At 47.9% G+C, this 25,869-nt stretch overlaps 3 protein-coding genes across 3 annotated transcripts; all 3 read right to left on the bottom strand.

The window, feature by feature from the left end:
* Positions 1–4,493: 4,493 nt before the first annotated feature.
* BX661DRAFT_189167 (uncharacterized protein) lies at positions 4,494–5,093 on the bottom strand (the record flags this gene model as incomplete). Its single annotated transcript, XM_051537536.1, has 1 exon — positions 4,494–5,093. A coding segment is annotated over exon 1 (225 nt), but the record flags the coding sequence as incomplete, so codon positions are not given.
* A 5,970-nt stretch (positions 5,094–11,063) lies between these two features.
* BX661DRAFT_218076 (uncharacterized protein) lies at positions 11,064–11,483 on the bottom strand. The gene has a single exon (XM_051538793.1). The coding sequence runs from the start codon at positions 11,405–11,407 to the stop codon at positions 11,117–11,119; it is 291 nt and encodes a 96-aa protein (XP_051388736.1). The 5' UTR covers positions 11,408–11,483; the 3' UTR covers positions 11,064–11,116.
* A 12,137-nt stretch (positions 11,484–23,620) lies between these two features.
* Positions 23,621–24,356, bottom strand: BX661DRAFT_189172 (uncharacterized protein). The gene has a single exon (XM_051537537.1). It carries the CDS (start codon positions 24,120–24,122, stop codon positions 23,877–23,879), a length of 246 nt encoding a protein of 81 aa, XP_051388737.1. The 5' UTR covers positions 24,123–24,356; the 3' UTR covers positions 23,621–23,876.
* Between the last annotated feature and the right edge of the window lie 1,513 nt (positions 24,357–25,869).

The raw sequence follows: 25,869 nt of genomic DNA on the forward strand, positions 1-25,869 counted from the left end.
CACCCGGACGCTCCCCTCCGCGGCCAATCAATCGCCCTACTCTTCTCCAAACGGTCCACGCGCACCCGCGTCGCCAGCGAAACCTCCATCGCATATCTCGGCGGGCACGCGATGTTCCTCGGAAAGGAGGATATCCAGCTGGGCGTCAATGAGTCATTGCGCGATAGCGCAGAGGTGATTTCCAGCATGGTCTCGGGGATTTTTGCGCGCGTCGGCGCGCATAGCGAAATCACCGCCCTGGCGGAGCACTCCTCGGTGCCGGTGCTCAACGCGCTGTGCGACGAGAACCACCCGACGCAGATCCTCGCCGACCTGCTGACGATCTGGGAAATCTACGGCGCGCGGCGGCCCCGCGCACAATCAATGCTCGAGGTCTTCCGCGGGCTGCGCGTTGCCTGGGTCGGCGACGCCAACAACGTCGTCTACGAGATGCTCGCGGCCATGCCCAAGTGTGGTCTCGACATGAGCGTGTGCACGCCGGCAAAGTACCCGGTGCCGGAGGCTGTGCGCATGCAGGCGGATGCCGATGCCAAGGCAGCCAATGTCCAGGTTGAGTTTTTCACGGACCCGAAGCTGGCGGTTAAGGATGCGGATATCATTGTTACGGACACTTGGGTGAGCATGGGCCAGGAGGCTGAGAAGGCGCAGAGGATGAGCGACTTTGCGGGATACCAGGTGTCGATGGAGATGGCAGAGAGCGGCGGCGCGAAGCGCGACTGGACATTCATGCACTGCCTGCCGCGCAAGCCCGAGGAAGTCACCGATGAGGTCTTCTACTCGGATCGCTCGGTCGTGTTCCAGGAGGCGGAGAACCGCAAGTGGACGATTCTGGCGGCGTTTGCGGCGCTGCTGGCCAGGCGGAATTGAGATAGAATTACAAGCATTAAAGAATTCGCTTTATTAAATAATATCAGATTAGATTAATGGTTTAGGCGCCTATGTTTTGGCCGGGCGTCGCTCTCGGCGATATTTTGTCAATGGGGGAACAGCGCCGAGAGCGGGCGGCGTGCGAGGCGGCTCTGCTGGTCGCGGACGACGCGCGCCGGGCGGCCGGGCTCCACTGGCATCTGCGCAAAGCCATCGGCGGGCCCAGCGTCCGCCGCCGCCGCCGCCACCGCCATCTGCGCAAAAGCCCCACCAACATCCATCTCCGCAGCAGAAATAGCAGCAGAAGCAGAACCAGAGCCGAAAGCGAGAGCGAGAGCAGGGCCAGGGCCAGGGCCAGGGCCAGGGCCAGGGCCAGGGCCAGGACCAGGACCAGGACCAGAACCAGAACCAGAACCAGAACCAGAACCAGAACCAGAACCAGGGCCAGGGCCAGGACCAGAACCAGAACCAGAACCAGGGCCAGGGCCAGGGCCAGGACCAGAACCAGAACCAGGACCAGGACCGCCGCCGCCACCACCACCCGCCGCTCCGCGCTGCGCTGCAATCTGCATAACAACCTCCCCAGCGGGCAAATACTCCGCTGCGCGTCGGCCCAGAGTATGCAGCGAAGGGGACATCTTCGGCGCCAAAACGCCACTCTGCTGCGGCCCGCCGGCGCCCAGACACACCGCACCCAGCGACCCCGTCCGGCGCGCGCCAGCGACGCTGCCGCTGCACCTGACACACGTGCGATGGCGGTCGCGGTCGACCTTGGAGCAGCGGTAGCAGATGACCAGGCCGCAGGCGCGGCAATGGTGGCGCCGCACCATCATCGAAAAGGCCGTCTTCTGGCACACCATGCACACGGCCGTCTCGGCGTCTGGCACCCAGTAGACGCCGCCCTGCGCCGAGTTGCGCGACCGCTGCGGCGTCCCCAGCGCGTGCGCAGCGCCGGGCTGCGCGCCGGCAATTGAGCTGCGGCCGCGCGACAGCAGCAGCGGCCGCGGCGGGCGGTCGACGAAATCCTCCTCGTCCAGCCGCAGGTCCTGCAGCACGGCGCCCAGCCGCCGCTGCGTCTCGACGGCCAGCGCCGCCCACGCGCGCGCGCCGCCGGCAAAGCGCAGCCGCACGACGGCGCCGTCGCTGCCGTCGGCCAGGTCCACCACGTGGTCGTCGCCCGCCACCACGCGCGCGTCGTCCAGCTCGACGGCGCGCAGCGGCTGGCCGGGCGCGCTGAGCACCACGGCGTCGGTGCACAGCAGCACGGCGACGCGCGGCGCCGGCGGGCGGCCCGGCGCCTCCATGGCCGCGTGCGTCTCGTGCACGACGCGGCGCAGGTCGTTGAGCAGCGGGAAGGCCGCGTCCGCCGCATGCTCGGCCTGCGCCAGCCTGTGCGCCGACGCGAACGGCTGGCCGGACGCCAGGCAGCGGCGCGCGTACCACCTGCGCCGCAGCGCCTCCTCCCAGTACGCGGCCTCGCCGTCCTGCGCCGGGCCCTGCGCCGCAGCGGCCGAGCGCGCGGACCCGACGGACCCGACGGACCCGACGGACCCGGCGCTCGGGCGGTGCAGCCGCGCGTACGGCAGCCCGGCGCCGGCCATGCGCTCGTCCTCGCCGGAGCTGCTGCCGGACCCGCTGCTGCTCGGGTCGTCGAGCACGATGCGGCCGCCGCGGATCTCCACCGACTTCATCGTGAGCGCGTCCGAGAGCTCGTCGCGCGTGGTGCGCGTGGCCTGCGACCGCGTGCGCTGGGGCGGCCTGCGCGCGCCGTTGATCTGCGGCATCGACGCGCGCGGCCGCACCGCGTGCGCTTGGCCCTGCTGGCCCTGCGGCGGCACCGGCGGCAGCCTGCCCGCCATCAGCATAAGCTGCCTCGCCAGCCGCGCCGACCCGGCCAGCGACGCGCCCGGGCCCAGGCCCCCGGCGCCGGCGCCGGCGCCAGCCCCCGACGCGGAGCCGGCCGGCGAGTGCAGTGTGGGCGCGGCCTGGCTCGCCGAGACGACCTCCGTGGCCGTCGCGATTGCCGGGGCGAACAGCGCGCGCGAGTCGCCGCGCCGCATCGGCGCCCGGGCGGCCCCGGACCTGCCCCCCGCCAGCACTGCTGCGAGCGCCGTCGGCGCGTTGGACAGGGGCTGGTCGGCATTGACGCTGTTGAGCCGGCGCCGCCGCCCGTACTGCCTGTCGAGCGACCGCATCGCGCGCATTGTGTCCTCGCTTTGGCGCCGGCTGGCGCGCCGCCGACGCGACCCGCCCCCGCTCTCGCCGAGTGCTTCTGTGTCGAATGGCTCGGCGCTGTCCGAGGGGCTGGCCTCTTGGATGTTGCCCATGGTGCCCATGGTGCTTGTGCCTGTGCTTGTGCCTGTGCTTGTGCTGGTGCCTGTGGTGCTGGTGCTGGTGCTGGTGCTGGTGCTGGTGCTGGTGCTGGTGCTGGTGCTGGTGCTGGTGCTGGTGTTGAGCAGGGCCTTGGATGCCTGTGGGGGGCTACTGAGCCCGAGGGACGAGCGGCTGCCCGGCGTGGGCGTTGTCGGCGCCGCCGGCTGTACTGAATGGCCTGCGCTGCTCGTGCTTTGGCCTGCTGTCATTATGTAGTCTATTACGAATTTAACTGAAAAGAGTAGAGAGAAAGCGTGGAATTAAATGTATGTAAATTTGAAGAATTGAAAAACAAAGGAATTTAAAAGTCAGAGAAAGAAAGAAAAAAGCATACCCTATTTTATTTTTCTTAAAAAAAACAAAAAAAACCGTTTTGTTGTTATTTGGTTGGTCCTTTTTATTCTTTTTTCCAATTTCTTTTTGGCGCCCTATGAAAGAGATGGGAGGGGGGAAATATCAGTGGTGAGGGGGGATGGATGAATGGATGAATGGATGATGGCCAAAAAGTGCTTTTTTCTCAGAAGATAAATAAACAATTTTCTAATTTCCCCTACAACCCAACAAAAAACGGCATTAAACTGGTTTTATTATACCCTTTTTTTAAACTCTCAGTTTTGTTTGGTAAAAATAAAATAACAAGCCATTCCATGTTTTTTTTATCCATTTGTCGTCATCATTGCAATCAAAAATAGAAATAATCGCAGGCTGGATTTGCCGATTTGCCCAATTCTTTTACCCTCCCTTTTTCAATCCACCTACATACTATTTCTTCCAGTTTTTTTTTCTTTCTTAAATCCCCAATGATCAATAAAATATTTAAACCTGTTGATTATTTACCCTCCTCTTTTTTTAAATCATGTTACCCAAAGTAAAATAAAAAACGTGGTATTTATCCAACGCGACAATTATTTTCTTCCATTTTGTGCGCAGCAAATATCGAAAAAAGAGAAATAATACCAGTTTATCGGTACAGCACGTGGGAGGCAGTGGCACAGTCACCTGTGCAAATGTTTTTTATTTCATTTTGACCCAATACATCAATAGTGTATATGCATTGATGTCTATATCAAAAAAGAGACATTTGCACATAATATTTTGTTGCCGAAAAAAAAACACACAGCCACGAGAAAATTTAATAAATAAATAACATAATATTTTAAAACAAAAAAGCAGCCTTATGGCTTCCCAACCAAGCCTGGGCCGTGCACTTTATTAATTATCTGCTGACTTGTCCCAAAAAACAATAATTTAAAACTGCATGTACCGGATATTGTCACGCATTGCACTTATTCATATATATACTTTTTTTTTTACCAAACGGGCGGCAATCAGAGCGTATTCCCCATGTGCATCAACTATGTGGTGTTAAAACTACTTTCATTATAGGTTGTGCTCAGTGCCAACCAGAGTCCCGCATTTGGGGGGCCTGTATGTCGCTGAGGAGTATGTATGCCTAGCGTGTTAACAAGAGTATGTGGGGGCTCAGACTTAGACCCATATTGAATGCAGAGTTAGCAGACCTCCCCCCCCCAACAAACAGCCACAAGGCTGCCGTTGCTTTTGCCGCTGCTTTGAGTTCCTTGAAGATGGTGTGCTGGTCATTTCACCGTCCGATCCAATGGCATTCTACATACAGATTTTGCAACCCGTCCATAATCACCCGAGCTTGAGACCCTGATGAACCGACCTGTTGGTTGCGCTCAAATTGGCTGCCAAGTTTGTTCCCCCAAAAACTGGCCAGATCACCAGTGCCTGTTACACAATCAGCGCCAAATGGCACCGTGCGTATCCGCCTGGTCGACGTCACCAAGCACAATATCAAAATCAGCTCCATTGATTTTGGCAACACCAAGACACACTCACTCTGAACTGCATTCACCCACTGCCTGCCGCCTTCATACAGCAAGCCATCGTATTTTTTTGTTTTTGTTTTTGTTTTTTCCTAGAAGGCCCGCTTTAATTATTCCTCCGGCTGACGTCCAAGAATAAAGGGTTTGTTAAGCATTATGTGCAGGGCGTTTTGGCAGAGCTACGCCCATTGGTGGAGAACAGGTCATTTATTGCACATGTGCGAGGCGAGGAAGCCTTTGGTCCTGATGCATTTGGCGCTTTATGATCCAAAGCTTGGAAGACCATTGTTGAAAAAAGGGTCAATGTGGAGATTGGCGCCACAGGCTTACAAGGTTGCTGATAAGGTCGCGTTGGCGAAAAAAGGAAAAAGAAAACATGATTGCCAGGCCGTTTTGAAAGTTCGGGCCATTGTTGTGGGTGCTAGAGCTGGATCTAGTTCTGGGAAATCTGGATGGATACTCTTAAAGTACTGAACTATAAGGCAAATGCCCTGTCAAATAACTATGTGTATGCGTCAATGGTAATTTAATTTCACAAAAGCCAGAAGCCAAAATACATTTTATTAATCTGATTGTAGCTGCTCAGCTGATTAATATGAAAATGCTTTTGCCAAACAACAGCGATGAAGAGATCCTATAAATAGGGGATATGGACGTGTTGTCTACGGACCTGGGATTTTCCCTTTGAAAAAATGGTTTATTCTAATTCAACTTTTTCTTTTATTTATTATTATTAAAACACATGCATGTAAAAAAAAATTAATATGCAATGCACTCTCATTATGCACGAAAGTGGATTTGCCACCTATTAAACTTTTTCTGGGTCGGTATTTTTTTTTGCAAAAAAACACCTGAAAACAATTCAAATTAAAGAACAATCGAAATCACGTTGTAAATATAAAAATATAAAAATGAGCTTTTCCTCTCACATTGCGCGCTGCGAGAGCTCACAATGGCAATGTCTGTGTTTTCAGACCATGATGGTCCCAGGTCAAGCAAAACAAAATGGTTTGGATTTGTCTACCTTATGGAATGGCTTTCTGTGGCTTTTTTGTCTCATGTTTTTGATACATTAAAAATGTCCCCTGTGCGAGCTGCAAAATACTGGCCCGTAGCATCTGCCTCCAACTTTGCACCTTGCGCCCCCCTTTGTTTGCCTCTATGTTGCAAAAAGAGGGACCCAATTTAATATGCATCCATCTTTTCCCATTGTTTTATATTCAACCACGCGCTTTCTTTGTTTACCCCTCTCTTGCTCATTTTTTGTCAGCCATTGACATTGCTGACACCGAGTGAGAAAAAACAACTGCCCATCCGACTCCCCCTCCTAGTTTTTACAGGTGGCCGCCAACCATTGTTTGATGAAACACGGATATCAACGCCCTCTATTTGTGAAGCCTGTGGAGGCAGAAATGGCTGCAGTTTGCTCGATGTTTCGGATGAAACCTTCTTTTTTATCCATTGTTTGTTTTGGCTTTTTTATGTGCATGTATCCCAATGTGCAAATGAACCTTTTAGCTGCCACGATTGATGCGGATCCACCAGAAAAAAGAATAATTTATTAGCCAACACATAAATAAATTATGCCATTACCCACCTTCCTTACTCGCACTGCTACCACTGACAAAACAAAGAAAGCATATTGCCGCTGCTACTTTGTTATATTCCAGCCCAGCCTAAACGTGAGCCTGGCAATTTTTTTTTTACAAAAAGCCACAATTATTTTTGGCTGAAAAACCTATCCTGACTGATATCAACTTTTTCTGTACACACATGGTCTGCCCGCCAGCAACCGTGGTTTAAAAAAATCATTGTAAAAGTGACCGCTGATCAATATGTGCATATTTTGAAATAGTATACCGGATATTCGGATATTGCCGATCTTCGAACAATAACATGCATGAAAAAGGCATGCTTTCGCCAAAAAAGAGGGAATATACATGCAACGAGAAAGCCCTCTTGAAACTTGCACTCCGCTCCAGCTGAACCTGAAAGAGACGACCCAAGAGTACACATTATTTTTTTTGTGAGTAGCAAAAAGAAGCTCGCTTTTATTTTGCACAGCTCAGCACAGCGTAAAACAAAAAAATGGCAGAAAAATAAATACTAGGTATCTCCCGCCCTGCTCCTTCCACCATCTTTCATCCTTGTTTTTTTCCCTCCAACATCTCAAGCAAAGCTTTCTCCAACACCACCTATGCACATCTCTCTCCAACACCACCACCAACGCCATCACATTGATATTTTGTATTGTTTTTTGTAAAACCAACGCGCCGTCCTTCTTGCTTTTTTATCTTTATTCCCCGAGTGATATTTTATATTTCTGCATTTATAGCTTTTAGCATATTACCTTCACATATCCATTTTTAATTTTTAATTTGTCCATTTCTTATTCTTTAGTCCCTCCTGCATCTTTTTTTATTATTCCAACTTTTTTGAGATGACTTCTATCCGTGCAGTTTGCGCTTCTATGTGTGCAACCATTGTCACACACTGTGGCCAAGATTACACGGGCATCGTCGACACTGACGCCAAAATTTTCGAGACCACCGAGGCTGCCGAGACGTTCGAGAGCGCTGTCGCCCTGTTGCATAGAAGGCACATGCGCTACAGCCTCTACCAAGCTCCTTCCGACGCCAAACCGGGTCTTCTCGGAATGCAGGCCGCACAATTGAGCGCCGAAAACAAGCTGCTGGACAGCCAGGCGTTTGAAATTGCAGCTGCCCATTCTGCAACCACGTCTGTCCTCACCAAAACTAACTGCGCATTTTTTAAGCTGAGGTTTGACCATGCAATCCAATCTACCAGCCGTCCCGTGACCGAGGCTAAGCTCGCGGAAATGGAGCACAAAAATGCGGCTCTTCACGCAACAATTTGCAATCTTCAACACGGGCATGCTGAATCAAGGGCTGCTTGCGCTCAGGAGACAAAGGCCCGATTTTCAGCCGAGACCGCTCGTGCAGAGGCGGAGACTGCTTGTACAAAGACGGAGAGCAAAACTGCAACTCTGCGCGCCAGAGCCAACGCCCGCTAGGGCAGCCTCGTCAGCGCGGAGGCTTTTCTCATTGAGGCACTTGAGCTTGCAGACGCTGCGGCTGAAAGAGCCCTTGTCTGCGAGAGCGCTCACTTGGCGGCTATCTTTGCTCTAAAAGTAGAGTCCACCGCATGCGCTGTGGCCGAGTCCAAGCTCACTGAGGCTTTTGATTTTGTGGAATCATCCTGCGCGCGGTTCGATTTTATTTGCGCCGAGGTCGGCGTCCAACGTGGTAAGGTTGGCATGGCGCACGCCAAGATAAACAATCTGCAAGCCCAGGTTGACAAAGCAATTACTAAAAAGCAGTATGCCCGCGACCAGCTCACCATGTCCATAGCCACTCATGGTCTTATGCAGTGCAGACTTAGGACATTATATGCCAAAAATTCTACCGCACACTGCAAGCTCGACTCTGCCTACGACCTTGCAGTTTCTATGGGCAATCAGCTCAGCTGGACCCGCGCTAAGGTACGTGCCCCCCTTCAACCCAAGGTTGCCCAAGCCGAGTCGATAGCTGCTGACAAGCCCCCTGGGACGGCGAATGCGAATGTGGCCCTCACCAGCGACACTTCCACCGAAACCGAGACCGAGGTTGAGGCCGAGGTCGAGCTTTCCAGTGCCAATTTTTTGCGGAAGGAGTTTAAGCTCAACAGTGCTGAAGGCATAATTGCTTTGGCAAAGGCCAACAACAGACTCAGGGTTTCAGCAGACAAATCGTATCGGCTTATGGAAGAACGTGACGAGGCATTGGACACTGTCGATGATTTGTGCGATAAAATTAATGATTTACGCGATGAATTGGATGATCTGTATTGCGCCCGCGCTTCAGCGAATATCGAGGCTAACCGCAGGTTCAACAAGATGAAGGCCCTGCGTGAAAAGACACAGTCCCTCCTAGCTGAACACCGCACTTCTGGTCGGAGATCGGATGGCAATAGTGCATAATTGTGCCAATTCCGCCGACACTGCCAGCAAAAGTTCGACAAAGCGACGGCACAAATATACATAACACAAAGGCCGCTGCTGACCATCAACAATGATAGGCAAAACACTTCCCAAGTTTCATTGATGGCGGCGCAAGTACTTGGGCATTGGAGCTGTACCGGGTCCTATGCCAAGTCCGAATCAACCCTCACTTTTGTAAGCCACATCACTGTCTTTTTTATCCCTTTTCTTTCTTACCACCAAAATAAAATATATGAAAAAAATGAATACTTCTGGAATGAAAATACACGCAAGCAAAAAAATTTAAACAAGACTAAAAAGCACGCAGCGCACTCTCGCGTTACCAACAGTATGTCGTTATAGTTTATGCCGCAATACGGTGCGTAATAGGGTAGGCGCAGCTGAGTGGTAAAAAAAACGCTCTTGGTAAAACGACGTAAGTTTGGATCTCTATTCTGGGCCATTTATGTTTGCTATCATTTTTGTCTGTCAAACGATTCAAAGCCAAAGAAGTATCTCTTTTCATTTCTAATGCTAAAATAATATTCATTACACTTTATAATTGCTATACATTGAACCCTCTTTTTTGTAAATAACACTTCCCCAATCATGTCCAGCTCCTCATTCTTTGACGCCATTATCGCCCAGCTGTCGCAGCTTTCTGCGCTGTGCGCATGCAACCCAGACATCAGGGCCCCAAGGAAATTCGGTACCCGCCAGCCAATTACAACAACATCAAGGTACATTTCAACACAGCACATTTGCACAATTTGAACACCAACACATTCTTTCAAAACCAAAAACATCATAAGATAATACACTGACTGGGTAAAATAAATCAATGATACCACCAAATAGATTCTGTCCATCCAGCCGGCCGTCGCATCAGCCAGAGTTTGCAAGGACAACTTGTCGCTGAACGTCCACACGCCCAAGGTGTCTGTAAGCAAATTCGCGCTGGAAAACACTGTCCATTCGCATTGTTTTGCAAGTGAAGAAACATCCTTTTGCGCCTCTCTAATATTCCTGCAAACAGCATGCAACTGGTCCTCAACGGCAAGGGGCTGGTGGACTCCAAGATAATGGCCAACTGCGCAATCCAAGACAGCTCTGTCATTTAAATCATTAGCAAGCCTGTATGATTCAGTAGCCGTGACTTGCCGGTGGGGACTGGGGATGTTGAAAGCAATCCACTTTCAAGCGCTCTGAAGCAGCAAGTGGAGACGGAGTCGGGTGATACATTGGATGTTGACGTGAAGTGTCGGCAGAAGTCCATGACGGATGCACCAATTGAAAATGACACCAAGCAGGCTATCAGTCAAAGCACCAAGGAGCAGCTGGAGCAGATGGACAACCCATTCAGAATCGCTTTGCGCAAGCTAGTCTGCGGCAAGTTAGACAGCAGCCAGGCGGCAGCCGTAGACCGTGCATACGAGGAGTTCCTGTTCAAGCTTTAAAGAGAATTTATTTTAAATTTATTTTTCTTTTTTATTAACATCTTAATGAATAAGTTTTAGAATTTAGGATTATATAAAATAAAGTAGTAAAACACTATTAAAATTGCGGCAGAGCATGAGCGCAAGAAGGGCCATCCGCACAAACATTCCATGCTGCATCTGGTGGAAGTATGCAGCGCGCTGGTCAATGTCAACCTTGGAAGCAATTTCAGAAGCGCGAGAAAGTGGGTGCATGACAATCATGTTGCGTCTGCACTTGCGCATCGGGTTGTTGTCGATAGTGTAGGCGTTATTGGTCTGCTCTTACTCCTCGAGAAAATCGAAGTGCTCCTTCTGCATGCAAGCGGTGTACAAAACATCGGTGTTGGCCAGCACATCGTCGGTGAGTGTGATGAGCTTGTTTTGCATGACACAGGGTGCGTGCAGGTCAACGTCGCCCTTGATGGACTTGGACTATGTGTCACCGCCATCCCTGATCATGCCCAAGGTGAAGTTTTTGTACTGGGCGAGCACGCAGGCCAGCGAGTGCATGGTGCAGCCGTTGCGCAGGTCACTGGCCAGGGTAATGGTCAGACTGCTAACTGTGCCCATCACCTCGCGGATTGTAAAGCCATTGAGCATGGCCTGCAACAGGTGCTCACCAATCCCGTCACCAGTGTTGATGACGGGCACACTGTACATGCATGAAGTGCCCACAACGGAGCCAGGCTGCAGGTGGCACAGAAAAATGATATTGGCGTACAAAGCAAAGGTGTACACAGTGTACTTGAGGGTTTAGCCTTTGGAAACCAATGACATTTTGCTACTCGCAGCAAACACCTGGCTGCCCAGGCGCAGCATGGCAGTCTGGAACAATGACGATATGTGCGACGAGGGCTCATAGAATATGGTAGCCATAAAGCGTCCGGCCAGCAGGGGCAGGCAGCGCCCCGGCTGCATGATGGGGTGCATCTCCTGGGCAATGGCAAAGAAAAAGCGGTCTTCGTGCAAGAACTGGCGGACGTTCAGCTCATTCTTCACATAGAAGGGACTCTTGCCATTGTGGGGGGAAAGAATTTCGGCCAGTCTGTTGGTCTGGATGGCAGCAGGGCAACCAATACAAAATCGCGTGCAACTAGCAGTGCTAAAGCAGGAACGGCGGCTGCAGTACTGACACGCGTCTTGGGAGTGCCCTCGGCCTCAACTGCAGTCTCGACTTCAACAGCAGTGGTCTCTATAGTCTTGAGCTTTGGAGCAGTGACACTCTGGAATCTGGGGCCCGAGCTGACTGGGCACAGGACATGCCATATATGCACATTCTGGGTTGCAATATACCCTCAACAACAATATGACCACTGGCTACGACACCAGCTCCACCGACATTGACATTAAAGCTGTGTTCACAGAGCTCAAATTTACCGGTCCTGATTGATACCCGTTGCCATGCTCGTCTCATCTGTGCGAAGTTACCGCCGACCTTGTTTTTTGAGAGAGTAGGCTTGTATTCAGTCTTGGAAGCGAGAGCTCGGTCAAGTATACCAAAATCTTAAAAGGCCAGGTTTTCAGGCCAAGGTAAATACTTGCTGTGCAGATCGTAGTGACTATCTTAACAAATAAATAGTAAAAGAGGAATGGTCAAATAATAAGGTATCGTTCAAAATCTATTGAATTTAAAACATCTAAATAAAAAAGTTAATTGCTGGAACTAAAGTATCAGACGAGAAGCGTCGTAAGAGAAAAGTCAAACTGTGCATGGTTCATAAAGTGGGCATAGCAGAGTGAAGAAAACGGTGAGAAGTAAAAAAGCGAATTTGAATTCAAAAAAATAGGACTAATCAAAATTTTATAGAATAGGCAGCGTAACCCAATCCTTTTACAAATATGTATCAGCAGCATTAACCGTGTGACGTCATATTTTTTCTGTTATATTCTGAGTTTGAATCCTGACCATCAGATTTCTTAATTTTATTTGCTGATTTCCAAAAAAGGGAGCAGAAAACAATATATTTCCGATCAGCGCACGTGGATATAATGTAATTGGGGCCTTGGCTATAAAATAAATACTGATTTGCATTTCCTGCATGTACTGATCAGCGCAAATAGTACCCGTCACCATGCCTGCTTGCGAGTGTTGAATTACCAATGGTTCCGATTAGGGCGCAGGCCACCAAGTGTTCCTCAGAATTGCTCTAACTTCGCAGAAAGCTTACAACCAGGCCACCTGTTTCTGGTTCCGGTACAATGGCTATAGCTACTCATCGCGGGTCGTCTAACTTTTTTCATGCGCTTCTGATTTGATTGCGAGGCTTGTGCAAGGACTCGATTAAAAAAACACAAAACAATAGAGCCAAAAAAGTGTTTTTTGGAACTTTGGAAAATATGAATTCTGTGGTGTCCAATACACATTTCAAGCCACTATCTTCCCTTTTCAAGAATCAAGATCGTCCTCATGGCCGCTATACACATTTCTGTTATTGCTAACTGACATCAAGGAACACCATGATGTTCACAGCGCTGCCCACACAGCGCTGCCCCCTTTTTCAGTTTCTTAAGTAATTTTTAAGACTTGAATATATTAACTTAGACCCACATTTTTATAGAGCACGACAAATTCCAAATTCAACTTTTTTGAATTAGCAAGGTCAAGCGACAAAAAAAGAAAACAAGCACTAATTTGCGTGACAAAAGTAAAAGAAACACTAGACTAAGCAAGCAAGCAAGCGCTGGTTTGGCAACGCTTGTTTACATGCAATGAGACTGCTAGCAACCGCCTGTTTCGAAAAATAATTTGTCTGTGGGACTTTTCTTTGCCTCTTTTTTGCCAAATAAGATACATTCAGCATTCGAGCCCCGAATACTCATCCGCATTGGTTTGAGACCAACTGTACAATTTGAGCTATTCTGTCTTGGTACCGTTAAGATGAGCTAATTAGGCCAATAGCTACCTTTTTCTTGCTGTTCCTGATAAGGAGGGTGTCAGCAAACCAATTTTTCATTGTGCTTTTATTCTTTTTCTTCTGTCGAATGTGGAGGAAAAAGGCGTCAAATAATCAAAACACCGATTATTTTTTAACCCCTCATCTTGTTCGGTGCATTGTCTATTTTCCGCACAACAATAACTGAATTGTTTTTTGTTTCATCCTTTCTCCTCATCATAAACAAAAAAGTTGACAATCTTTTTGTTTTCCCCCTCGTTTATTCAGCGCGTACGTAAAAAACAGAAAGGGATGGAAGAAGAGAAACAAATCAAAAATAGCGATAATATTTTAACCAAGCAGATGGTGAATTATTTACACGACAGTCTTTTTTCTGGCGTAGCAAAAACTCGATTGGAATTCATGCGAAGAAAAGTAAACAAAGGAAAAGGGCCCTGTTTGACTGTGCTCCCCCGCACAGTCACCACCACGAATATAGATGTCAACATCAGCATCTATTACTGCTACTGAAACTACTGCTGCTGCTGGGCCCTGCTTGGGGTAGTGCAGCCGACATACTGGAAAATCAGTCATCTTGATAGTAAATAGGCATCTTTCATCTTTATCCGAGTTTTAATAAATTCGGATGTTATTTTAGCTGCTTTATCGATTTCCCCTTTTATCACGACGCGTATCTACAGTGATTGGCAATCCATACGCACGCATGCAATGTCATCCACATTCGGGCAAAGGATATGCAAAAAAATACAAACATGATGCGTTCTTCATCGTTTTGTTGTTACAAATAATAAAGGACGCAAGCTCATAAAATTCACGTGGCATGATTGGTTGATATCAAGCAAAGGATATGACCATTTTCAATTTTTTAAAAAAGTTGAAAATATAGATTTGGATTTGGCCAATCAAATTTCTTGTTAGATGGCAAACACACGCTTCTCGGTTTTTCATTTCGTTCTCAAACGCGCAGCTCGATTTTCAATGCTGAATTTTTTCAAATTGCAGAGAACAGAAAAAAGAGCGACAAAAATATTGCCGCCAAACCGAAAAAATAGAAAAACAGATATTTCCCGCCCCTTCCACCGTCTCTCACCCTTGTTTTCCCCTTCAACACCACTAGTTAACTTCTCTTCAACACCACCCACACATAATTTCATCCACCAACACTACCAACATCATCAACACTGCCAATATCACTAACACTACCTTAGTACTTTATCTTATTTTATTGTTTATCTTTTTTAACCATGCCTTCGCGTATGAATGTCTTTGCGCGCGAGTTGCGCTCAATTCTGCGCATATCAGCCAACCCTGCCACCGCTACTCCTGCCTCCGCTGCAACTGCTTCCACCACATTGACTGCTACCACCACCGCATTGACTGTGCCGCGCAAGGCCAACGTGCTTCGTCGCGCTTTTTGTACCGTTTTCAAGACCAAGCTTGAGGCCAACTCTGGTATCGACAACGCTGCTGGAATTATTTACCAGCTGCAGTGTGCCCTTGATGAAGAACGCGCTGCTCGTTATGTGGCCGAGGCTAGATTGGAAGGGACTGAAGACGCGCTTTGTGAGCTGGAGATTGAATATTTCAACGAATACACCGCCCGTTATGTGGCCGACACTAACCGTGCGAATGCCGAGAGCAAGAATGCTGTGCTGAGTGCTGGAATAGACGCGTTCCAAGCTAATCTCGCCGAGTTGGAGGCTGCTCGCGCCCAGGAAGCAGGGATCCGTAGCGCGGCCGAGTTTGCTTGCAACAGCATTGGCACTGCATTTTCCAAGCTGGAGTCTGCCCTTGAGGTCGCCAAGGCTGCACAGGCCGAGCTGGCCGCATCTTGCGCTCAGGAATCATTGGGCCGCATTATGGCCGAATTCGAGCTCATGACATTGCGCGCTCAAGTGGCACCTCTGCAGCATCAACTTGCCAAAGCCTGCAATCAAGCCAACACTGCTCACAATAAGCTTGGAGTGTTGCACGCTGAAGCGAAAGTGCTGCGCCATGAGCTTGACAAGACTAGCACCAAAGCCGAAAATGCTCACAATGAGCTTGAGGACTTGCGCGCTGAAGTAGCCAAGCTGCGCTGCGAGTCTCGCGCTAGCATTACCACCAAGCACAACGAGGCTTTCCTTATGTATGGGCTGGCAGATTCGGCTATCTATAAAAACGATTATTATAGCGAGAAGGCTGCAGATTACGGCTTGGAAATTGATATGGTGGGCGCTAGGATGGACTCTCTTCGCCGAAAAATAAGCGAGCGCAAGGCTCAACTGGACAGTGCCGACGATGTTCACTCTGTGTCGATTGCAGAGTTGGGAGCTGAGTGCGGCGCGCTGGCAATGCGCTCCAAAATTCTTTTCAAGCTTGACAATACAAAACCTGCCAAAAAGCGGCGCGTGCTTTTGAACATATAAAATGCACCAGATCTCAGCCGCGGTCATTTGATTGATCCGCAAAATTCACTTTATTTTTCATTATCATTATCATTTTTCATCATTTTTCATTTTTACCTTAAAATTATAATATCCAAAAAATAAATAAAAAATATTACTGGACATAAAACAAACGCAAGCAAATAATACAACAAAACCAAAAGCACGCAGCGTACTCTCATATTAACAGTATTTTGTTTTAATTAATGCCGCAATACAACGCGTAACAAAGATAAACTTAGCGGCCAAAAACAACATTGGTTTAATTTAACCGTTTGCCCCTATTTTGTTTATGTCACTTTACTAGCATTTTGGTTGTTAATTGGTTAAAAGAAAAACGTTATAATTTATTGGCATTAATTTAAGAGTACACGAGCGTAAATGTATGCGTACATGCTGCAAAATGGGTTTGATTTTAAAGCCAAAGCTAACTACGCATGACGATGTGTATGCTAAACCATAGCACTGAGGAAATCAAATAGTAGAGGCATTGCCAGGAATCAATGTCCTGGTTTTTTTCTCTTTGGAAGAAATAAGTTTTCATAATTTAAATTAAATCTATAATGCTGAATTTAAACAGAAATAATTTTTACTTTATATTTGAGTTGAATTATGATCTTGGACTTTGAAAGCATAAGTTTGGATACCTCTGATCACGCAATGACGGCAGTAAGTCAAGATAAAAGCTCAACGACAAGCTTGGAAAGCGGTGCTACAAACATGCCCAATGTTATCAGCGTGGATATGGATCTGTTCAAGGCAGATATTCCCTTTTACGCTCGACAAGAACGGGAAAGTCATTATATCAATCACTCAATGGCTGAGCCAAGTAAGTGAATTTTTTGCATTATCTTTGCCTACTGTATCCAACAGTCAGAAGGTAATAATAATAAAATTAAAACTGAATGACCAGACCAAAGAGATAATTGGTTATAAACAAGGTAAAATTGGGTGAGACATTCAATGGATGCATATGCGATAATATTGTCAGTCATTTTCAGTTTACCCTGGTGGCAATCAGAAACGACTCTGGTGGAAGATACGAGATGGCTAGATAGTTAAGCTCAGTGTTTCCAACTCAATAGGAGCAATATAAACATGTTTACTCAAAAGTGGACCGTACAATTATTCTGGGTATCATCCAGGAGATCAGAATATCGCTGGCAAAAACTTGAAGCTTTAGTGTCAATTTTGCCGGCTAACAATCTAGATCAAATGGTTATTAAAGATATGGCGTTTAATTTTTAAAACAGAGTAGGAGCAACAGACGTTGAGCAGCTGGAAAACGGCATGTTGAGTAGCTCAAGAAAAAGGCACAGGTGTACACCAATACTAATTATGTACCTCTCCGAGAGAGTGGTGCACCCGCCAACGAGCTGTTGATTGCACGCTCCTCGAGTGGAGAGGACCAAACAATTCACAAAGTCAGTTCAGAAAGGAGCACAAGCTGGCCCAAGAATATATTTGATATGTAATAATTTTACAACATTCTGACTAAACAAAGTCTAACAGCGAGGGACAGGAATAATGCTAAACATTGAGCTCGGCTAGGATATGTCTTTATTGGTGAGAATCCAGTAAAAGCTGTGGCTAACCAAGAAGCCGCAATATCGTTGATGACTGCATATGCAGTTAGCCGGCTGTATCTTAAAATATTAGAGGTGGCAGTAAATGCTCAAGTTACCCTGGGAACAGCAGCCATTCCGCGCACTAGGAATAGTCCCAGTGCAGGTCTAGATTGCCGACGGACCTGGTAGATGGTTGAAGCTAGAAGTAACTGAAAAACTGACAAACGACTGGGAATTAACCGTAGGCAGTAACTTTTTGTATAAGCTTGATGCGATACAAGAAAATGCGGCTTGTCCTGGGTGATTGATTAATGGATCAATCGCCAGTTAATTCCCTACTTGGATATGCGGGAATTCATATGGACATAAATACTAATGAATATGAACAATGGAGGCTGTTCATCCCTTAGCTTTCTTTTAGTTCATCTTAATAAATGCTTTTTATTGTAACACGACGTTAAGTTGATGACGCTAGCTATGCATAAATAACTTAGACAGAAGCAAGCCAACGACCTGACGATACTTTCTATTGAGCAATCACTTAACGGCTCAGTTGTAGTTGTTGCGGAGAATGGCGTTGACCGCGACAGGCACAGTATTGACAATAAAGGGGTCAAAGGCACCAACGAAAAAGCTAATGCTGATTATTTGATCCAACTGATTACCAACGAGGACTATGAGTGCACAGATGTCACAAACCCAACTGCTGACATTTGCGCCGATGACATTCCTGTCGAGTTGATGGCAGATGCGCAGGCAGTCAAACTTTGAAACGCAAATAACAACAACGACTTTGACTCCGCGACCGCACCGAACATTGCCGCCATGCACCCTCGTAAAATGCGCGTAAAGATTGGCCTGCTATCAGATTATTTTTTGTACCAACGAGACAGTGCCTTTAGACGCTGGGACACAATGCATCTGTCGGTAACTTGAGAAGAGCGTTGCTGGCCACATTGTTCACCAGCTGGATAGCGCCAGGCACTTTGATTCGTTGTTTTATAACTTGATATCAGAAAACTCTACAATGCGTGAGTATCTGAGCGAATGTCCGCCTCGAGGAGCCATTAGACCAATCAAGCCCCCAATGTGACTAGGCGCAAAACACGCACACACAATCCAACATACAATAAGTGACAAAGCATGGGAGGCGCACGGGAAATTTGTGCCAACTCGTCTTGAGTATGGTATTGGTGAGGCAACAAGCGCTCACTTCCAGATCCCCATCTTTACGCGTCCAAACCCCAAAACTAATGCACCACCTTGGATACAAGCAAGTACTTGACTACGTACGCCACCACCTGTAGTGCAAAAACATACCTGCTATGGTACAGAACATGGTATTATGGTGAGAGAACTGCCAGCTTAACACCATTTAGAATCACATATACACACAGATGATCACGTCCAATTTAGCTAGGCTACGCTCCCATCTGTATCAGATAAATGTACAGATGGGAAAGACAAAATACTGGGCTGTGGACGCGCTCTTGGCACACAATGGTATAAGCGACTACATTAAAATGTATCCAGTCAAAGAAATGACGGCACGCACAATTATAAACATGATACAGGACAATTGGTGCAGCGTTTATATTATGTCGCTGTGCATGGCGTCAGATAACGAGACCCAGTTTAACTTAGAGCAATACAAGTAGTTTGTCGACGACAATGCCATCTTGAGCATGCTCACGATTAGGTATCACCCGCAGTTAGATTTGGCTGAGATTGCCATCGAATTGTTCAAGAACGCTCTACGTCATCTGCACGCAGACAACCTGGGCAATAAAGGCTAGATAACATTTATCCCAGAAATCGTGGCTGTGCACACTGTGAAATTCTTACCAAATATTGGCATGACTCCGCTTAAACAGTTCTATAGATACAAAGTGATTTTAGCACGCGAGGATTACAGAATAATCAAAGTCAACTACCTGGCACCGAGCGTTGAGGAATTGGAGGAGAGAATTCACAAAAAATCCGAAAAGGCTCACTTGCGAATCAGACGCCAAGCAAACATAAAGGTGAACCAAAGTCGTAACCCAATTTGGCTTGAGCCAGGCAGGATGGTGAGCCTAAAATGCCTGGAAAACGTTGTCAATGTTGTTGATTATTGTTATTATAGAGAGGGGCCATTTGAGGACATGAGTCGCAAGGGTACGGTTTATTATCTGTTGATGATAAACGGTCCGCCATTGTCTAGGGGCATTCAGGTCAGCATGCTAATAATGTTTCATGCATCGGAAGACCAAGACCAAATGAGCAATATGTCACCAAGGGACAAATATTGCGACAAGGATAACGATCATGGAGGGAATAGCAGCAATATCGGCGCCGAGAACTTTAGCTCATCAAAGGGCTTTGACAACCTGTAATATCATGGCACGTTTGACAATAGTTCCACAGACAGCTACACTTCCGGGCCACCTGTGCTATTTATTACCAATAGCCATGCTGTTGCAACAGGCGTGCATGAATTTGACATTGACGAGATTGATGATCCCTATGAGAGCGAAGAGCCAGTAGAGCTGTTTGATTACATGCTGCCTGTTGAATAAAACTATGTGATAATACCCACGTTAGTATTGCTAATCTCGCCAGTCTTGCCTTTGGCTTTGCCTGCATTTTTGGTGCATGTGTCAAGCCTATTTGGTTTGCCCAGAATTTACCACCCAGTGCATGTGTCGCAGGGACTTATTCGGCGGCAACCCAGGGAAACACCAGCAGCGGAATTCGAAACAGACTATTCAAACAAAACATCTCGCAGTAATTATCATTTGATATTAGATTATTCGACCTAGCCGTACAGACTACATTCTTCAAGCGTATTGTCATGGTCGTCATTGTTGCCCACATCATCTGATTCATTCTCATTCTCCGATTTTCCACCGCTGCCGATTGAGACGAAAGCAAGACTCGTTTATTCTACACCATCTTCGACAGCATCACAATATGTACTGTCCTCATCACTTTTATCGTCACATGTGCTATCATCACTGTCATCATCATCAATGTCAACAGTATCCAAGCACATTTTTAATGCTGAGAACAACCATATTTGAATGGAAGGCGTTGAAGGAGTGTTTCAAGTAATAAATGAGCCGAGCGCATAAACAACTCTGAGATTTGCTGACGTGATTTAACATGGCACTGATCGAACACATCGTGTCATCATTAATCGAATTGCCAGAAAAGTGAGAGCCACTTCTAATTGAGTTGAGATCAATGACAATGACATTTGGAGACGAGTCGCCATTCATCGAAGAATTATCATTTGAACCGCAACACAGGATTGAAGGGTGACATGTTCGCCTTAACAAAGAGCCAACTTATAACGGCATTACGGGCTTGACCAATGCATTTTTAGATCCATGTACGCCAGAGCCCAGCAACGAGGACAAGAGCGATACAGGATCAAGTGCAAAGTTAACAAGCGCCGATACGCGGCCACGGGGAGGGGGGTACAAAGCGAGTTGCACAAGAGCACAGCGATAATCAAGCAAAAAAACGACAGCCATTTGGATGCTCCACTAGTAGTCACAAAACTAGTTCGATGCGATGACAATGCTTCGAATATGGACATCAAATGCCATTTGAAACAACTCGCCTGTTAATGCGCTGCCAAATTACAGGTTCAATGGTCCGGATTAAATACCCAAGTCAAAAATCAACTGCATATGTCAATGTTTGTGGCAAACCACAGCGATGAAGGAAACCTATAAATAAGGGTTGCGAACAAATATTTACGACCTAGAATATCTTTGAAAAAATACTATATTTTAATATTCTTTTCTACAAAATCATAATGGTTCAATATTTTTTATTCACACTAGCTCGCCATGGTCCTTGTGCCACATCTCCAACGAGTACTCAGGGTACTCTTCAAACATCTCATTATCCACAACTTTTCTCGGCAACTTCCTAGGATCCGTCCACTCAGGGGCACTCCCCAGCATAATACTTGTTGTCGCCGGTGGAACCTTCAACGGCGTATCAATGGCTGAGGCATAAGGGTAAATCCACTGCTCCCACTCCTCCGAATGTGCCCACAGATACGACGCACAATTGGGACAAAAGAATCTCTTCTGGCACAGAACTTGTTTGTCGACGGGTTGTGATTTGTCCTTAATTGCGCGGTAGGATTTCAGCTTATCGGCCCCCTGGGTCACGGTTAGCGTGGAGGTGAGGCCGATGATGTTGATCGTGTAGCCGCCGCCGCCGGACGTCTTGCGGCAGATCGAGCAGTAGCAGCGCATAAAGGGGACGGGCGCTTGGCTTGAGAACTCGAAGGAAATGTCGCCGCAGTGGCAAGAGCCCTTTAAGTCCATCATATTGGTAATAAATTTATTTAAGAATATCAGATATAACGCAAATTTTTTAAAAAAAAATTAGCAAAAGAAAAGTAAAAAAACCCTTGTTAAATTTTCTTCATTCATTTCCACCAACCTGGCTGTATATTTTTACCCTTGCCCTTGCCCTTGCCATCATTTGATTTGTTTCGACTTTGCATTAATATCTTTCTGGGCCTCGCTCTCACTTAGTTTCACTCGATAATAAAATATAGTTGATAAATTTAATTAAGAAAGGCACCGGAAAGAAGAAGAGGAAAAAGGAGGTTTTGCAAGGGGGGAATTTGGCTGCTGTTTAATATAAAAAGGGGCGAGCGAACAAAAAGAAAAAAGAAGGAGAGAAGAAATATAAAAGGAGTTCACATTGGCATTTCGGCGTGTGCTGCGGTCGGCGACGATGCCGACGACGAATGCTGGATGAGCCACGTGAGCGTAATATCGATATTGACCTGATTCTTGGCAGAAATAGAGTAACAAGCAACCTCCCTCGAAGTTATAGCCTGCAGGTTCATAGCCTCGATGAGCTGCTCCACAGTCAGAGACTCGTCCAAGTCATTCTTATTGCCCAGGACCAAAACCGGAATGTTGGCCAACTGCGGCTTCTCCAACAAACTCCACAACTCGGCCCTCGCCTGGTCCAACTTGTTATGATCGGCGGCATCGATGACAAACACAATGGCGTTGACTCCGCGACAATAGCGCTCCCACATGCTTCGGAACCGCGGTTGGCCGCCAATGTCCCAGAGCTTCATCGTGACGTTGCCCTTGGTTACCTTGCGCATGTTGAAGCCCACCGTGGGAATCATGTCTTCGGTGAATTGGCCAGAGGCTATGACGTTTACCAATGTTGTTTTGCCCGAGTTTTGCAGTCCGACCAGCGTAAGCTCCATCTCCTCCTTCCAGAAAAGGCTCCGAAGCCAGTCCAGTATCGCTTTTAGAATCGATGCCATTTGCCTTTCCACTCGAATATTTCGCTAGTTGGAAAAAGAGCTCAGTATTTTATATTTGTATTTGCTGTGGTTTGTTTTTGGTTTGTATTGACAGGCGGCGTGGGTAGCAAAAAATAAGAGCGTCTCTGCAACGGGGCGGCGTTGATGGTAATATTATTCGAGACAGAGAAATGCAAATAAAAATAGAGTACACAGATTGGAATAAAAAAGTATAAACTCAAATAAAAAAGTCAAACCCAAGAAAAGAGAAGCAAAATTATTTGGGAGGGGGAGTGCGAGGGAAAGTGATGGGGGGAGTAAAGTGTGAAATAGGAGAAGGATGAGGCGAGAGAAAAAACAAACAAACAAGAACAAAAAAATAACAAGCATGCTTTAGACCCAAAAACACTACGCAGGAAAAAAAAGAAAAAAGGGATGCAAGCCTGTTTTTTTTCTTTATTTTTTTGTCTGAGCGGTGTGTATTACGAATACATAATAAAAATGTATTACGCCGCATAAAGAACTTAAGCAGAAGCGGCAAGCTTTTACTTTAGAAGCCTGTGCGTGTGCGTGCTCTACTCTTTGTGTTTCAAAAAACAAACGAGTGTGACGATACACGTGAACGAATAAGGCATCGATCAGGTTGCGTGATAGCCATCGGGGGCAGGCATTGCAGCACCGATTCGGAAAAAGCCATGGAAAAATATTAATGAAGAGAAAAAGCCAAAATAGGCAAAACGTACAAACTTTTGCTTTAATATCTCTCGCGGATAAAGCCAAGCCCGAACACAAACCAGCACAAATAGGAAAAAAAAATTGGACCGTTTAGATAAATTGCGTATGTCACTGCAATGACAAAAAATATGATCTCAAATACCTCATCTCTGTCTCGCCATAAAAAAACTAATGCTTGTCTACTTTAAAGTCTCAGTTGAATAAAACCCCTGATTGGAAAAATAGATATGCGCGTTGCAACCCAAACAGCATGTGTTTATTTCACTGTGTAATGTTTGCCCCCGCATATGCCTTCTTTTTTTTTGCATTTTATTTATTTCTCGTTTCTGTTTTAGCAGCCACTTTTTTTTGTATTTGTTCATTTGTTCATTTTTTTCTACTTGCAAAAAAAAAACTTTATTTATTTACTGTAAAATTCGCCATTTTATTTATTTACCTCTGCGTGAAATGAGCCCAACAAAACAAGAAGAGAAAGAGCAGGTGCAGGGAACCACGGCCATTGGAAATTCGTCCTCGCCAACCAATCCACCACCACAGAGACCGACAGCCGCAGGGAAGGCGGCGGCAAAGGCACTCATGCTCTCGCCATTACAAAAGAGGCCACCCATCCACAAAAGCAACACAATAGATCTCGCTGGAAACAACGTCCCGCAGGCAGCCAACCGAAGCAGCATAGAATGCTTGCCGCCTCAGCCAATATCCCCGCTACTGCCCATTTCAACCGCTGGAGAGCAGCAGCCGGAGACTAACAGGGTGTCGTATGCCCATAGGAGGAGCGTTAGCGGGTGGGATAAGCTGTTTTCGGACATGTCCCAGCGCGCTGAGAACAATATAGAGGACAGCGATTATGCCGAGAAAGAACAGCAGCTGCAGCCAGAGGAGCAGCAGCAGCAGCAGCAGCAGCAGCAGTTGGAGCTGAGGGTGCCTGCGATGGGCGAGGACTCTCTGGCTCACGGTGACGTCCAGTATGTGTATGAGTACGGCTCTTAATGTGTTTTACTGCTTGCAATGGTGTTTTTTGTTTTGCTGTTGCTATTGTTGCTATTGTTGCTATTGCCGCTGTTTCGTTTTGATATATGCTATTCCGCTCAACACCTCAACACACCCCATCTCCATCTCCATGTCTATGTCTATGTCTATGTCTACCTCTTGCCGCACCCGCAGTGTTCGTTTCCTTCGGTTGAGGCATTACTTCCGCGTAGCCCAGCTTAGCTTGCTTCAGCTGATCACAGACCGAAGAAGGGAGTTCGCAGATCGTGATGCGCCCAATGCTTGATGCTGAAGTGTTGAAAATGCGATGCGCGCATTTCTCAATGCGCATGCACTATATTGCTGCAAAGATGCCTCCCCTCCGCTTCCCCCGGCTCCTTTCAATTAAAAAGCACACCCCCCGCTCACCTTCAATGCTAATATTAATACCAATGCCAATGCAATCTAATACAATCTAATCGCATAGGTCCGACGACAACTACCCTTGCAGACAGGCGCGCAGCACAGACATCAACGCAGGTGGCGAGCGCAACGGCAGCCGCGACCGCGCCGACACAGGCGTCTCGTCGACTGGGTCGGCACTGCAGTACTACACGGGCTCAAACACATCGACAACGGCACTCGCGCATTCGTACACAATCAAGGATGTCAGCGGGGGGCCGGTCATCGGCCCCGACGGCGTTAAGGTCAAGCTCATTCGCGCACAGGACAAGATCGAGAGCGCATCCGAGCACGTGCACGATAAGGAGTCGCCGCTGCTCGCGCGGCTGTTCCATCGCGGCTCAAACGACGATGACGACAACCACAACAACAAAGCCGATGGCAACGACGACGACGATGACGACGACGAGGCGGCCGGGCGGCGCAAGCGCGTCGACGACCTGCGGCACAAGCTGCGGCGCGCGGTCATCAAGGCCACGGTGCTGACGGGGCGCAAGCCACAGCGGCAGATGAAGAGCGCAATGCCCAACAGCATCTTCCCGTTCTTGCAGGACGCGATGTTTGTGCCAATGTTCCATTTTATGCGCGACGAGCACGGCCACCGCGCGCCGCCCGTGATCTTTGACGCGATCCGGCTCAGCGTCATGGTGTCGGGCGCGGTGCCGACCAGCGAGGAGGATCACCACTTTATTGTGCGCATCGAGCTGCAGTACGGCGACGTCAAGTGGTCGATCCACCGGCGGCTCAACGACTTTCTGGCGCTGCACACGGTGCTGACGCTGCGCAAGTTTCAGGGCCGTGTCACGCAGCTGCCGGCGTTCCCGCCGCAGATCAGCTACGCGATCGAGCGCGCGCGGCTGTTCAATCTGGGCGGCACCGGCAGCGGCAGCGAGCGGCGCATGCAGTCGACAGTCGACCGCAAGCAGGCGCTCGAGTCGTACCTGGTCAAGCTGCTGCGCGCGCTCAACATGCGGCCGGCCTACGAGGTGT

The sequence above is a fragment of the Kickxella alabastrina genome (assembly GCF_025024165.1).
Source record: "Kickxella alabastrina strain RSA 675 chromosome Unknown BX661scaffold_36, whole genome shotgun sequence".
NCBI classification, from domain to species: domain Eukaryota; kingdom Fungi; phylum Kickxellomycota; class Kickxellomycetes; order Kickxellales; family Kickxellaceae; genus Kickxella; species Kickxella alabastrina.

Excerpts from the sequence above, each read along its gene's own strand:
- BX661DRAFT_218076 (XM_051538793.1), bottom strand. The coding sequence starts at position 11,407 with ATGAGCCCTCGTCGCACATATCGTCATTGTTCCAGACTGCCATGCTGC.
- BX661DRAFT_189172 (XM_051537537.1), bottom strand. The coding sequence starts at position 24,122 with ATGCTGCTTCGGTTGGCTGCCTGCGGGACGTTGTTTCCAGCGAGATCT.